General features: G+C 47.6%; 1 protein-coding gene across 2 annotated transcripts in view; it reads right to left on the bottom strand.

Moving 5' to 3' along the window:
* The window catches only part of FLT1 (fms related receptor tyrosine kinase 1), a 200,122-nt gene extending 185,965 nt beyond the window's left edge, over window positions 1-14,157 (bottom strand). Inside the window, exon 1 of one of the 2 annotated variants that reach the window (XM_061133717.1) lies at window positions 13,811-14,157. In XM_061133717.1, the coding sequence (XP_060989700.1) occupies window positions 13,811-13,874 (64 nt within the window). In that variant the 5' untranslated portion in view covers window positions 13,875-14,157. Of the gene's footprint in view, window positions 1-4,616; window positions 4,643-13,810 lie in introns of those variants that run through there. The other variant, XM_061133718.1, reaches the window with a different exon arrangement.
* Window positions 14,158-14,389: the final 232 nt, after the last annotated feature.

The raw sequence follows: 14,389 nt of genomic DNA, 5'->3' as shown, positions 1-14,389 counted from the left end.
GCCACTCCAGTATTCTTGCCTGGAGAATTCCATGGACAGAGGAGCCTGGCGGGCTAAAGTCCATGGGGTCGCAAAGAGTCAGACATGATTGAGCAACTAACACTTTCACTTAATTATTATTATACATGCACCCTTATGTTCACAGCAGCACTATTTACAATAGTCAAGACACAAAAATAATCTAAATGCCCATCAACAGATGAATGGAAAAAGAAGATGTGGTACATATACACAATGGAATATTACTCAGCATTTAAAAAAAAGCCATTTGCAGCAACATGGATGGAACTAGAGATTATCACACTAAGTGAAGTTACGTCAAGAAGAGAAAGACAAAGATTAGTTATATGTGGAATCTAAAATATGCCACAAGTGAACTTATCTAAAAAACAGAAACCAACTTACAGACATAGAGAACAGATTTGTGGTTGCCAAAGGGGAGTGGGTTGGGGAAGAAAAGGATGGGAGTTTGGGGTCAGCAGAAGCAAACTATTATATATATAGGATAGATAAACAACAAGGTCCTACTGTATAGCACAGGGAACTATAGTCAATATCCTGGGATAAGCCATAATGGAAAAGAATATGAAAAACAATTACACATATGTAAAACTGAATCATTTTGCTCTATAGCAGAAATTAACATTGCAAATCAAGTATACTTTAATTTTTAAAAAAACACTGTATCCCTCTCTAAGTAAAGATCAAAGAAGAAGTAAAATGTGCTTTTCTTTTCCTTGCCTTCTTGCAGGTCTGACTGTCTGAAAGAAATGATCTAAGGAAGAGACTCAGGCCTTAAACAAACACTACCGTTTTGCTAACCAGACAAGGACTGTCAATCAAACAGGGACTGCAGAGCAGGTCATGGCCATCCCAGACTGATGGGTGCTCGCTCTAGCACAATGCTCTTGGACAGCTGTCTTTTTCTCATGGGCCATGACAAGTTTTTACTCTTAATGCTGAACACCAAAAATACTGGAGTGGGGAGCCATTTCCTCCTCCAGGGGATCCTCCCAACCCAGGGATAAAGCCAGGTCTCCCGCATTGCAGGTGGACTCTATCAGCTGAGCCACAAAGGAAGCCCCATAACAGCTTTTTAATCTTAACGCAAAACACCAAGAATACCAGAGTGGGTAGCCATTTCCTTCTCCAGGGGATATTCCTGACCCAGGGATAGAACCCAGGTGTCCTGCATTGCTGGTGGATTCTTTACTGACGGAGCCACAGGGAAGCCCAATATAATAACTTTTTATTCTAACCACTGAAAACCAAACTCCTTGCTTTTCCTTAATTCCTAGATTTCATCATTCAAGATCTTTCAGATAATTGCTGTTGGTGAGAGTACTGATTTCAAAATCAGAAAGACCTAGGTTTCCTGGCCTGGACACTCCATCAGAATGTAACATCTGTGGTTTCCATTCATAAAACAAAGTTAAGAGTGTGTAAATGGATGGACATTTCTGAAGAGTTTCATGGTGATATGCACATTCCGCCCCCAAAGACAGAGTCCTCCCCAGCCCCAGCTCAGGAAGCATCAGGAGCCTCCCCTTGACTCCAGCTTCATTAAGGAAAAGCTCCAGGTCTTTGTGGTTTCTGGGATCTAAAGTGCAAGGAAGTAGACATTCCCAGAAACAATCTGGCAGAGGGCAGCCCGGCCTGTCCGGGGACCAACGTGATGCGAAGGAATCAAAGCGCCCGCCAGCCTCAGCCATCCCCCTGTGCAGGCTCAGGTCATTTAGAGCCCCGTGTGGGAGAGGAGTTTGAGAGCCTATGGAGAGTCATGTTCTTAATGGCTTTGGAGATCTGTCTCCGACTTGAATTATCATGGGCCTTGAATAACCCGTGACAAGAAAACCCAGATGATGAAAATTCTGTCTTAACAGAGCCTTTAGTAGAGTCTGCTGCACACAGCAGTGGAGCCTCCCAGGGCCACCAGAGGCCACAGCAGCAGAGGAGTCTCACATTCTTTGGAGCTGGCAAAGCTCCAAGGAGAGAATGGTTTGGAAGGAGGAGAAAGACTAGCACAGTCTCAGCCATGCTCTTTCCCTTCTCCCCTTTTCTTTAGGCATGCTAAGAGGAGGAGGGTTTGGGGTTTGATAGAACCAGATTTAAATGATTCCAATTCAGGGAAAGTATTTAATTTCGCTAAGTCATGCTTGACTCTTTGTGACACCATGGACTGTAGCCTACCAGGCTCCTCTCTCCACGGGATTCTCCAGGCAAGAATACTGGGGTGGGTTGCCATTTCCTTCTTTAGGGGATCTTCCCGACCCCAGGGAGCGAACCCACGTCTCCTGCAGCTCCCGCACTGGCAGGTGGATTCTTTACTACCTAGTCACCAGGGAGGCCCATCTTTAATTTATTTAAGTATTAATTCTTAGGCATTCTGTGATCTTAGGAAAAGTACTTAATTTACCTAAGCCTCAGTTTTCTCATTGGAAATGGCAACCCCCTCCAGTATTCTTGCCTGGGAAATATCATGGACAGAAGAGCCTGGCAGGCTACAGTCCACAGGGTCACAAAGAGCTGGACATGACTTAGCAACTAAATAGAATAGTTTCTCATATGTAAGAATATTGTGCCTACCTCTCGGGACTGAGCAATATAATAAGTGTGGGTCAAAGTGCCTGACAATCCATAAGGGTGAGTTGCTTCCCTGCCCTCTTCCCTAACACAGAGCCATACCACGTCCTCCAGAAGATGACGGTCAGAGACCCTCTGATGTAAGCCCCAAGAAGCTGCAGAGCTGCCTGAACTCACAACCTGAAGGGCAGCTGTCCCCTCACCCCCTGCCGGTGCCATGGTGTCCATGAGAGGCTGGAGCCATGGTAACCACGGGCTGTGTCCCCTAATCAAGAGAATTATAAATAGGAAGCTCTTCCACTGGATCAGTTGTCTTTAGCTAATGGGTTAAGAAGGGCTGAGACATTACTATTATTTTCTTGGCCAAACTACAGCCTAAAATCCAGACTGAACCTAGGGGTTCAATCCCTGGGTTGGGAAGATCCCCTGGAGGAGGGCATGGCAACCCACTCCAGTATTCTTGCCCAGAAAGTCCCACAGACAGAGGAGCCTGGCGGGCTACAGTCCACGGGGCCACAAAGGGTTGGAGACAACTGAAGCGACTTAGCAGACTGAAAAGAAGGGCCAAGCACTAAACAGCACTTTCCCCCCTTCACTGACATAATTTTATCCACTCCAGGCACATAACTAATCTTTCACATCTAAAGCTAACAATCCAAGTTATCATCATTTCAGGTTCTACATACCTTATGTTAATGAACTAGATTTATGAAAGATATAAAAATATTTCACGGGCTTGGGAAGATGTGGACATGAGACCTCACAGTAAGCAGGGATATAGGATATGCTACAGATTTTTCCAATCAGAAAGGTTTCCAAATTTACACTGTTTAAAAAGTTCTCGCTTAATCCACATTTTCATTCATCAGTCACCTGAAGTAGAGCAGCAGCTTCTTGTCCTTTGTCTCCTTGAGGACCTCGCCCACAGCCTCAGCACCAACTCGCATCCAGAGAGAATCAAATTCCCCACCCCTCTGTCCAGAGAGAATCAATTCCCCACCCCTCTGACCATCCCAGTGTGGCAGGAATGGCGCTGAAGGGGTTCCAAGGCTTTGTCACCAGTTCAGACGGCTCCCGCCCCCAGGAAGGAGGCCGGGCTAGATAATTGGGTGGCGAAGGCTGCATGCAGGAGGGAGGTCCCATGACAGCCAGTGCCTTGGGGCCAGCTGCAAAGCTAGGGGACCACAACTGCGTGAATGACCCAGCTGAGCCGCACCCAGATGTCTAACCCACGCACTCATGAGACATAACGGATTCTTGTTATAGCCCACTGAGATGTTTGGGCGCAGCTTGCTATGTAGCAAGACATGACAGATGCAAATGCTCTCATGACTCAGGCCTGAGAAGCAGTGATTCACCCACGGGGCAAGTGATATGCTCTTTCCGTATCTGAAAGTGTCCAGAGCTCACATAACACTGGGTCATAAACGCCCTATAGATGCCCCGAGATACCCTCGGGGAGGAGAAGCAGCTACTCTCTTGGAGTTTCACAAGACGGGTCCCTGCACCCATGGTTCTGCCTGGTGTGAGGCCAGCTCTGTCTGCAACAGGGCAGCGACTTTGCTCACCCCTGGGGACAGACCCCTGGCATGTCCCAAAGTCAGCAGAGCATACTGCTCCAACAAGGTACCATTCAGCCACCCAAAGGGGGACGCTGGTCCCAGCAGAGGAATTCAGACACAGGGGCTCAGTCAGACACACAAAGCATTGCCAGGCTTCTGCCAGCCTCTTGCAGGGTTGGTTTCTTGAAGTGGGGCTGGACCACGGTGTGTGGGTGGAGGTCAGGTCAATAGCATGGCATCTTTCCAAGGACTCTCTAGACATGCAGCCACATTTTGTGGAGGACAGGCTGAGTGTCCCGTGGTGTGAGTCAGAGGAGGAGGACTATGGTAACCTCACTGTCTAGACCAGCAATTCAGTCCTGGCTCCTAACTCACATATGATGGTCTGCAAAACAGACCTGCTCACCCCAAGCACTTGATCCCAGAATTCCTCTGCCAACATGTACTGTTCCTCCTAGACAGTTTCCTCACCTTGCATTAGGTGTCTAGTAATAGTTCTGTCCGACTCTTTTGAGTCCCCTAGGGACTGCAGCCCGCCAGGCTCCTCTGTCCATGGGATTCTCCGGGCAAGAAAACTGGAGTGGGTTGCTCTTTCCTTCTCCAGAGGATCTTCCTGGCCCAGGGATGGAACCTGCATCTCTCTCTTGTATCTCCTGCATAGACAGGGAGATGCTTTACCACCGCGCCACCTGGGAAGCCCTGCAGGATGTCTAGTAATGATTGAATTTAGTGCCTTTTCCAGACTGGCCCTGGAGCAGGTACCTCCAAGGTGGCCAGGCCTCTCGGCTGAGCCCTAGGGCAGGGAGTTTTTTATTTTTTAATTGGAGGAAAATTGCTTTACAATGTTGTGTTGGTTTCTGCCATACAACAATGCAAATATGTCATAATTATATACATATATATCTCCTCCCTCTTGAGCTCTCCTGCCCTCCCACCCCTCTAGGTCATCACAGAGCACCAGGCTGGGCTCCCTGTGCTATATAGCAGCTTCCCACGAGCTAGTATTTCACACATGGTAGTGATATATGTCATTGCTACTCTCTCAATTCGTCCCACTCTCTTCTTCCCCCTCTGCATCCACAAGTCTGTTCTCTACATCTGTGCCTCCATTCCTTCCCTGCAAATAGGTTCATTAATACCATTTTTCTAGATTCCACAATCACATGTTAATATTGGCTATATTCAGTTGTAGTGAGGTAGATGAACCCAGAGCCTGTTATACAGAGTCAAGTTGATCAGAAAAGACAGACTTTCAAAACGTGGTCTGTCTCAGGCCTCAGCACCACCAGGGATCTAGTTAGAAATGCAGATACTGCGCCCCACCCCCACCTACTGAATCAGGGCTCAGCGCTGCCCTTCGAGCTCTCCAGGTGATTTGAATCATGGGTAGTACGATGCCCTTAACCTTGCCGCCCATTGGAATCACCTGGGAACTTTGACATGACTCATGCTTGGGCCCCACTCAAAAACTCGTGATCGACTGGATTGGTCAGAAGCACAGCCACGGCGAGAGGATTCTAAAAATAAAGCTCCCCATAAGATTCTAATGTTGAGTCGAGGCTGGGGACCCTAGAGAAAAGGGTTTCACAAAACTCCGCTGGAAGCCTAATTACTGATCAAGGGCCACCCAAAGAGGCCTTGAGTTCAAGGGGTTTCACATCTGCAAATAATGGAAGCCAAGGCTTTTCATTTGTACAAGGTTCACTTCAGGCCTCTTTTTCACAAAAGAACCTGGTCACAGTTACAGCTTTGCCTGTGTCAACCACGTGGGTGGGTCTGTGGTTTGAAAGGAAACACATTCACACTGGTTAAATGGAAGGACAGCCAGCCTGGCTGAAAAAGGACCTGTAAGCAACCGTGGTAACCTGTGGGAAGGCAAAAGCGTTTGCCAAGATCTGCAATAATGAGGCGAAGAAGAAGGCAAGTGCCTGGCATTTCAAGCCAGTAGGACGCACACAGGTGTGTTATCATCTGCAGGACAGCATGATGGGCCGGTGACGTGCCCTTGACAACGGCTTACAGACAGCGATGCCCACCGTCCCAGCTTTTTATACCAAGTGACTTTGTTTCAGAAGCAAAGGCCTTGTAAAACTTTTATTTGTGGTCAAAAGCTATCTATTTAATGCCCATTTATTGTATTTAATAGTATTTTTCACCAGGCCCTTACTTTCTAAGACCCAGGGTTTGGTGAACCCCGGTATTCCTGTTTGCTCTGATGACGGGTCTAGGCTAAATCTAAGAGTTTGGGCGGGGGGAAGTCTTGAAGTGGTCACAGGTGTCCCAACAGAAGACAGGGCCCAAGAACATCATGGGACTCGGAAGAGGCTCCTGGCAGGCCTGGGTCTCGTCCCTTGGTTACACAGGTCAAGGTAATCACTAAGGTGTTGGTGAAGAAGAGTGACACCCTGACATCAGAGCTAAGAACCCTTTACTAAAATCAGTATTTCTCCATTTCTAATGTGCAAAACCACATCTGGGGACGTTATTAATATGCAGGCTCTGACTCCCTAGGTTCCCAGGGGATGTTGGGCCATGGACCACACTCTTTGAGAAGTGCGTTGTGGGAATGTGCAGAGGATGGAGGTGGGAATGGGAGCTGAGGAAGGGAGGCACCAGCTTGAGGCTAGATCAGGGCATTCCGATTTTTTCAGAACACGTTTCACACCTAGTAGGCTGATCCTGCCAGGAACCCATGTGCATGAATAGTTGAGGAGGACCCATCCTAAGGAAGGAGAAAGCTAGGCGACCAGCAATGAGGCTCCTTTAAGACAGAGGCTTGATTCTGAGTGTGTCTTTGTCATTCAGATCTGCAACAGGGTGCAGCACCCAGTGACTCAGGTTTGAGTCTATCCAAGAACAAGTAAGTCAAAGCAATAAATAGTTGTGGCTTATAGTACAGTAAAAACGGTATAGAGCACCATGGGGTGAAGACAAAGGAGCGCTTGGCCTCTCACTCATAGAGTCTGAGACAGAAGGGCTGCACAGACCACCCCCACCCAGCCTTGCCAGCCCAAAGGCCTCAGGGAAGCATCGTGACCGAACCGGGGGGCTCACAGGACACAGGCATCTCAGAGTTGAACATCCCAACTCATTTCCCAGATCTTAGCTACTCACAACAGAAGACAAATATTGTCTACTGAGAAACAGCTTCTTTAAGGAATCCACTGTTAACTGAGCTCCACGAACAGGCAGGGGTACTGATGACCCGGAATAAATTCGTAGCTGGTCAGAGAGATTTCTTCTTTGAAATGATAGTGTGGCTACATCATTCATTCCTTTATTCCAACATTTACTAAGTGCATCCATGCCAAGCATGACACTAGGCACCAGGGATCTAAGGAGACCTAGGACACAGGCTCTCCACTCCAAAGAGCGAGGGCAGACACATGAACAGAATACTAACGATGCAAGATGAGAACAGGAACAGGGGCTTACATAGGGGCTATAAGAAGAGACTACATACAGTGGAAAAAACCAGTTCTTCAGTCTGGGGCTACAAGCAGGAGCTCATTGGGCTAGGAATTTCTCAGCTGAATTTTGAAGGCAGGGGAAGAAAAGATGCAGAGAGAGAAAAAAGGGTCTTGCAGGCAAACAGCACACAAAGTGGAAAGCCCATCTAAAGAACGGCGAGTTAGTTCTTTGATGAGGGTGTGTCTGGGGCACGGGGTGTGTGGAGGGAAGTGGTAAGAGATGAAGCCAGTGCCATAGCCACAATTATTCAAGCCACAGCAGTTCAAAAGGAGGATTCCAACTGTTCACAAGAAACATTAGTCTTCTCACCAAATCTTTCAGTTTACTATAAGCAGCCATCATGTTGATATTCTTAATTAAACTCCTTAGGGGCTTTAAAGTTTTTTCATATTAAAAAAAGATGCCAGCTTGGTTTAATAAATTATGGCACAGCTATACCATGAAATGCTACACCGTCATTCAAACTACTATTGTAAAGCATTAATGGTGATGTGCTAAAATACAAAAGATGTTTTAAGTTTAAAAGGCAATTTAAATAGATTTTTTTTTCCCACTGAGGAGCATATAAACACACATCTACCACTACAATATGTTCATATGATCCTAATTTTATGTGAGTAAAAATATGTATTCATGTATTGATGATAGGAAAGAAGACTTAAATATATTCGATAAAGTGAAAAAAAAAGATTTTTTAAAAAGATGCCAGCATTTAAAAAGAAATCTTAGCACACACATATTTGAACATCTTTACTTTGTTTGGGGTAGAGGAAATACAAAACTGAAGAAATGTTATCTGTCAGGTGAACACCAGGTTCTATTCCTGGGTATGCCACCAGCCAATTGTTAACCTTGAAAAAAATAAAAACACCATTAAACTGCTCATCTCTGAAAGGAGTATATGGACCCGTGACATCCCACCGAGCGCTCACAGTGCACGCATTTGTGAAGTGAGAGCAGATCCCTCAAGGAGCTCAAAATCAAGGAAAGGAGCAATAATTAGACATGGCTCTCCGGCAGCCAGCTTTACCAAGACTGATGGGAAATCCCCAGGAATTCTTGACATGCCCCCACATCCGCCCAGCAGCAATGCAGGAAATCTAGTCCACTATCTTCAGCAGACTCAATGGGACCATTTCCTTAATGAAACCCCCCTGCAGTCCCAGATACTAAGCCAGAGGCTTTCCTTTCAAGCCCTCCCTCCATCACCCCATTCCTCCCATTTCCTTCCCCTCCCTCAATCTGGTATAAAAATCCAGTCCTTTCATCAGCAGCATGCAATTTCCAAGGCACCCAAGTGTGTGAGGAATCAACAATGAACCTGGAAAGCATCTGGCAGGAGATCTTGTCATTCCTTGCAAGCCGCTCCAGAAGACTGAGGCCAACAGAACAGAACGGACTGCTCCATGAGGTCCTTTAAACCAAACCCAATAGATGTTTTTACCCATTCCCGATGATACATTTTTACATAACAAAAATTAAGCCCAGTGTTATTTCAAATGTTCTTCCTTCCCTAGCCACAATGAAAAATCATGGTATTTACCTGATATCCAACTCCTGACTGTGCAATTGAACCAAGACCCAGACTAATGCCAGCCAGCTCTGCATTTAACACCCAGGTGCCAAGAGAGTTTCCTTCACTCTGTTCTCACACTTACTCACACGTACATCTCAATGTAAAGCACTATGGAATCTACTTACACTGTTATTTGTTTCTTGCTGTGCAGAATTCCCAAGCCAGAGTAAATATCGGTCAAAACTTTGTGATCAACTGGGTAACCTTCCTCAAGGACACCATTTGTTTTTTGGTTGATATAAAACTGTTTTGGGGGCAATATATCATTTTGAACTTCTATACTATATACATTCAAAGGAGATTTAGACTATCTCCTTGATTAAAAACCAAGCGATTCTTAGGTCTGTTCTAAAAAGTCATATAAAATAGGTTCATGCTTAAATAAGAGGTTTAGCATCCTTGTTGAAATAAAAAACTCTTTGATTTAAGTTATTTGGGGAGCAAATAGTGAGGATTAATTTAAAAGCCAAGAAATATATATGGGTTTTTAAATGACTGGTCTCCTTAGAAGAGATCAAGGAACTAGAGTTATGAAGTAGACTCTATATCACAGTTAAAGATTCTGTTAGTTAAAAAAATAAAACCCAAGGTCATGATCAGTACTGGCCTAGGCATCCTCTAACAGCTCAGTTCTTTGAAACCTGATAAAGAGAAAGCTAATCGATGTGAGAGTTGGACTGTGAAGAAAGCTGAGCGCCGAAAAATTGATGCCTTTGAACTGTGGTGTTGGAGAAGACTCTTGAGAGTCCCTTGGACTGCAAGGAGATCCAACCAGTCCATCCTAAAGGAGATCAGTCCTGGGTGTTCATTGGAAGGACTGATGCTGAAGCTGAAGTTCCAATACTTTGGCCACCTCATGCGAGGAGTTGACTCATTGGAAAAGACCCTGATGCTGGGAGGGATTGGGGGCGGGAGGAGAAGGGGACGACAGAGGATGAGATGGCTGGATGGCATCACCAACTCGATGAGCTTGAGTTTGAGTAAACTCCGGGAGTTGGTGATGGACAGGGAGGCCTGGCGTGCTGCGATTCATGGGGTCACAAAGAGTCGGACACGACTGAGTGACTGAACTGAACTGAATCGGCTGGAATCAGATGTGTTTCACTAGTGACTAAGCAAATCCAACATGATTAACGATAGCAGGGGAAAGTCCACTGTCCTTTCAGTCCCAGCTCTGGCATCGCAGGGCTTATCACCCATTCTACAGGCAAATGTAGTTAAGGGAGGGAGAAAAAGAGACACTGTTCGGTCTATTTCCTGGAATCATTCATTGATTTTTGAGATTTGGCGAAGTTTCCCTAGAAGTAACCATGTACTCTAACATCTGAATTTTACATAGGAAAACACAAAACCGACTTACTGCTAATGTTGACCTAAAAAACGCACAACATGGGAGTTGCCAGTTTAAGTTTTACTGGGGACAAAATGAAGACTGCAGCCCGGGAGACAACACCTCAGACAGCTCTGAGAAACTGCTCCCAAGAAGCAGGGCAGAAGGTCAGTGTATATGAAATTTTGGTGCCAGGGGAGTACATGAAACCAGGCATATATTCTTCCAGAAGGTTTCTAGTAGTCTCATGAAGCTGTTGCTGGTCATGAGGAACAGTCATCAGCATGAAGGATTTTAGTGATTGTCTAGATATGGGGAGATACACGAATTGGGCTCCTAAAATTGGCTCCTGAGAATATCTAACTATCTGAAGACCTGTCCTGCCAGTCTTTCCCCCAGCACAGGGCGCCTCACTCATGCTCTCCACCCTGAACTACTTCAGGGGGTGTTGAAGGTCAGCAGCTGCAGTAGCACATGAGTTAATCTTTGTGGAGATAGCTGGCGGGCATCCATGGCAAGTGCCAATTTGTAGTTGACACTCACTGGAAAAGCAACTGGATAGCCTATCACAGAATTTAACAGGGAAAGAAAAAACTTAAAATAGTAAATAAACAAGGTCAGAGTATTCAGGAACTAGAGTAGGTGACCACCTACAATTTATCTACAATGTGATCCATCATTTGGAACACCAAAGGTGATATGTAATTAACATTCCAAATGTGCAATTCTGGGAAAAAACAAAACCAAGAAAGTGCGGCTTCATAAACTTTGGTGAAAACAAGAAAAATTGCTACGCAAATTAGTTGGCTTTTTAAAGGTTACATTCATTTTGGAAATGGGAATTTTTGTCATGTACATTTTGATTTTATATCATTAGCTCCCCTCAGGAAATTTGCGAGTGAGGCATTTCCAATTAGTTGTAGCAAGTTATACATGTTAGCTACTCAAAAACGCAAGAAAAATGGGGAGTTGACCAAAAGGGTCTGTGGCTTTCGTCAAAGGTGTGGTGCCTTAAAATATGAAAATGAGATTTTGAGCTGGAGAAATGAAGACTAGTATCCTTTTTAGAGGGAGTTTACAATAAAGAGGACCTGGAAGTATCTGAATTATTGATGTGTTTTTATTTCCCAGGATATTTGGAAGAAGGTAAATACATTTTTTTGCAGGGGAAGGCCGTTATCTCTTGTATTAAAGAACCTCTGATTATTTTATATCTCAGTGCACACCCACACACTATTAATAACTCATAAAATTACATAGCACCCAACAATGAGCAGAGCTGGCACCTGCAGAAATCCACAGGGCAGAAACTTGGCCCCTATCTAGACACCATTCCCTAGACAGGAGCCCCTTTGGTCAGTCTGAAAGCCCTAATGAAGTTTAGAAAGCAGGTAGCTGATTGTCTTACAGGGAGACAGCTGTGCACCCTCAGGGAAGCCTGTGTGGTTTACAAGGTCCCCATTAGCAATTACAAACCCCAGCAGCTGATAGAACATTTCCTGTACACGCAGGTGAAGACATTCTCACCATGCCAATATTTCTCTCCTGCTTTCTCCCTATAACACATGTGTATAAAAATGTTTAAAAATTCACAAAAGAGTTCCAAGATTTCTGCCTCATTTAAGTGACATCGAAGAGGAATCATGAGAGAATCTCACTCGCGGTTCCGAAAAGCTTCCACGGATCTAAGCTGCCTTTAACCACGAACAGAGCCATCCTTTGCTAGTTTTTGAAACAAAATAAATCTGTGTGAAGCAGAAAATCCAATAAAGCATATACATTTTCCTCCATGTTTTGCATTCACAGTAATTTACCTAGATTTACTTTTACATAATAGACAGATGGACTTCATGTAATTAAAACGCTCCAAGCAATTATATTTCAAAATACCATGACTTTGCAAACCCCCAAATGTATTTTTGAAGTAAAAAAGCAGTACTCCACTTAATATAGTTGTTTCAGCAACACTTCCAGTTTAGAGCGCGTTCTCTTCCAACTAAGTAGGAATCCGTTTTGCCTTCTCGGTTTAAGTTTCATCCATCTAACTGGAAGTATTACTTGTTATTTAGAAACTGAAGGATCTTCCCACTGAGAAAGAATATTTAACTGTTACTATCTTTTGAGTTTAACAACCATTAAAAAATATATATGCCAACCCTCTGGCTTTCCTTCTCAATAATCTTTTCAATAATTTATTTTATGTTACTGCATTTTAGTTCATACTATACCTTTGCCCCAGGACGCTTAAAAGCCAGGCGCTCCAAAACCTGGCTTCCTGCACCCACCGAGGCTGAACCAGGGGTCTTGCCCACTGAGCCGAAACGGCGAGTTCGAGCCTCTAAATGCCCTGAGTTTTGGCGCCCCGGTGGGGGCTACCTCCACACTAACCCGCGGGCAACCTTCTGGTCCCGCCGCCAGTTTCCCCAACACCCGACAAAGGCGCGGACCTCACCGATCCCTCAAATCGCATCTTTTGTTCCAAATCGTTTCCTTTCGGAACTTAAAAAAACTAGACCTGTAATTCTGAAACTTAACGGGATTTGGGTCCTCGACTGCCCTCGGCGGCCAAGGTCACTCAGGTCGGCGACCTGGGCGAGTAGACCCCTGGCCGAGTCTCCACTCCCGTGGCTGCGCAAGGCGCGCTCAGGCGCCGCGAGCAACAAGCTGCGGCGAGGAGTCGACGCCGGGGAACGTTCCCCTGGACGCGCGGGCTCGGGGGCCCGGAGCGGCTCGAAGGGTACCAGCTGCCGCCATCTCCTGGGATCTGTGTGCTCCCGCCGGGCGCGCGATCTCCTCCCCAAAGGCTCACCTCCTTCCCTCGGGAGGCGCTACGTCGCCGTCAGTGCCCAGCATCGCCCAGACCTGGTCTCAGCCCAGACCCCCGGCAGCCTCGCGGGCATCCTCGGAGCCGCTGTTCCGGGGGGCCCCCCGCGTTCCCGGCCAGACCCTCTGGGAACAGGCTCTGGATGTCTGGCAGGTCCAAGCGCGCGGCATTCCCTGAGCCCAGAACCGGGGCTGGGGTCAGTTGGCTTGTGCGAGGTCTCCAGGCCGACAGGATCGGCGGCTCTAGGAGCCAAGGGGCCGCCGCAGCGCGGAGCCGAGCGCGGCGATGCTCGCGGACCCCAGCTAGCTGCTCTCCGGGGCGCCCACCCCGACGGCCCGCCGGAGGAGAAAGGACGTCATGGCCCCAGGCGGGTAAACCGCAACTAGAGTCCCGATCCCCTCGGAGCCCTGTCCCGCCCCCCCCCCCCCCGCCCCGGCGGTGGGGGCGCCCCGGCCGCGCCTCACCTGTGAGCAGCAGACCGCCAAGCAGCGCGCACAGCAGGACCCCGGTGTCCCAGCAGCTGACCATGGTGAGCGCGACGCGGCCTGTTCGCCCGGTGCCCGCGCTCCTCGCGGGCGCCCGCCGCAGCCGATTCCTTCTCGCTCCGCCGCCGCCGCCGGCCCTGCTCCCCCGGCGCTCCTCTCTGCAGCTCCAGCTAGAGACAGCCACTTCCCCCGGTAATCCTCGGAGCCCGGCGTCCTCTGGCCGTTGCGTTCCAGCCCCGGAGCCCGCTCCGAGTTGCCGCCGCTGCCGCCGCCTGGGAGGAGTCAGGAGGAGTGTCGCTCCGGCGCGCTCCGAGCCTCCACCGGACCTCGATGAAGAGGAGCCGAGGGCGGGGGCGATTTATAATCTTTCCCCGGCCCACTTCCTACCCCGGCACCTCCTTCCAGTGACGTCAAGGGGTCCCCCACCCCTCATCCGCCTCCCCACCTACCCTCTTCCTCCGGGACCTGACTCCCTACGGCTCGGGAGAGGGCGGGGGCCGCGGCGGGCGGGGGCGCGCGTGGGGAGGTTAGGGCGGTGCGGCCCCGGGGGCGCCGACC

Source organism: Dama dama, chromosome 30 (assembly GCF_033118175.1).
Source record: "Dama dama isolate Ldn47 chromosome 30, ASM3311817v1, whole genome shotgun sequence".
NCBI lineage: Eukaryota > Metazoa > Chordata > Mammalia > Artiodactyla > Cervidae > Dama > Dama dama.
The sequence above is the reverse complement of the archived record's forward strand: the minus strand, read 5'-3'. Positions and strand labels throughout refer to the sequence as shown.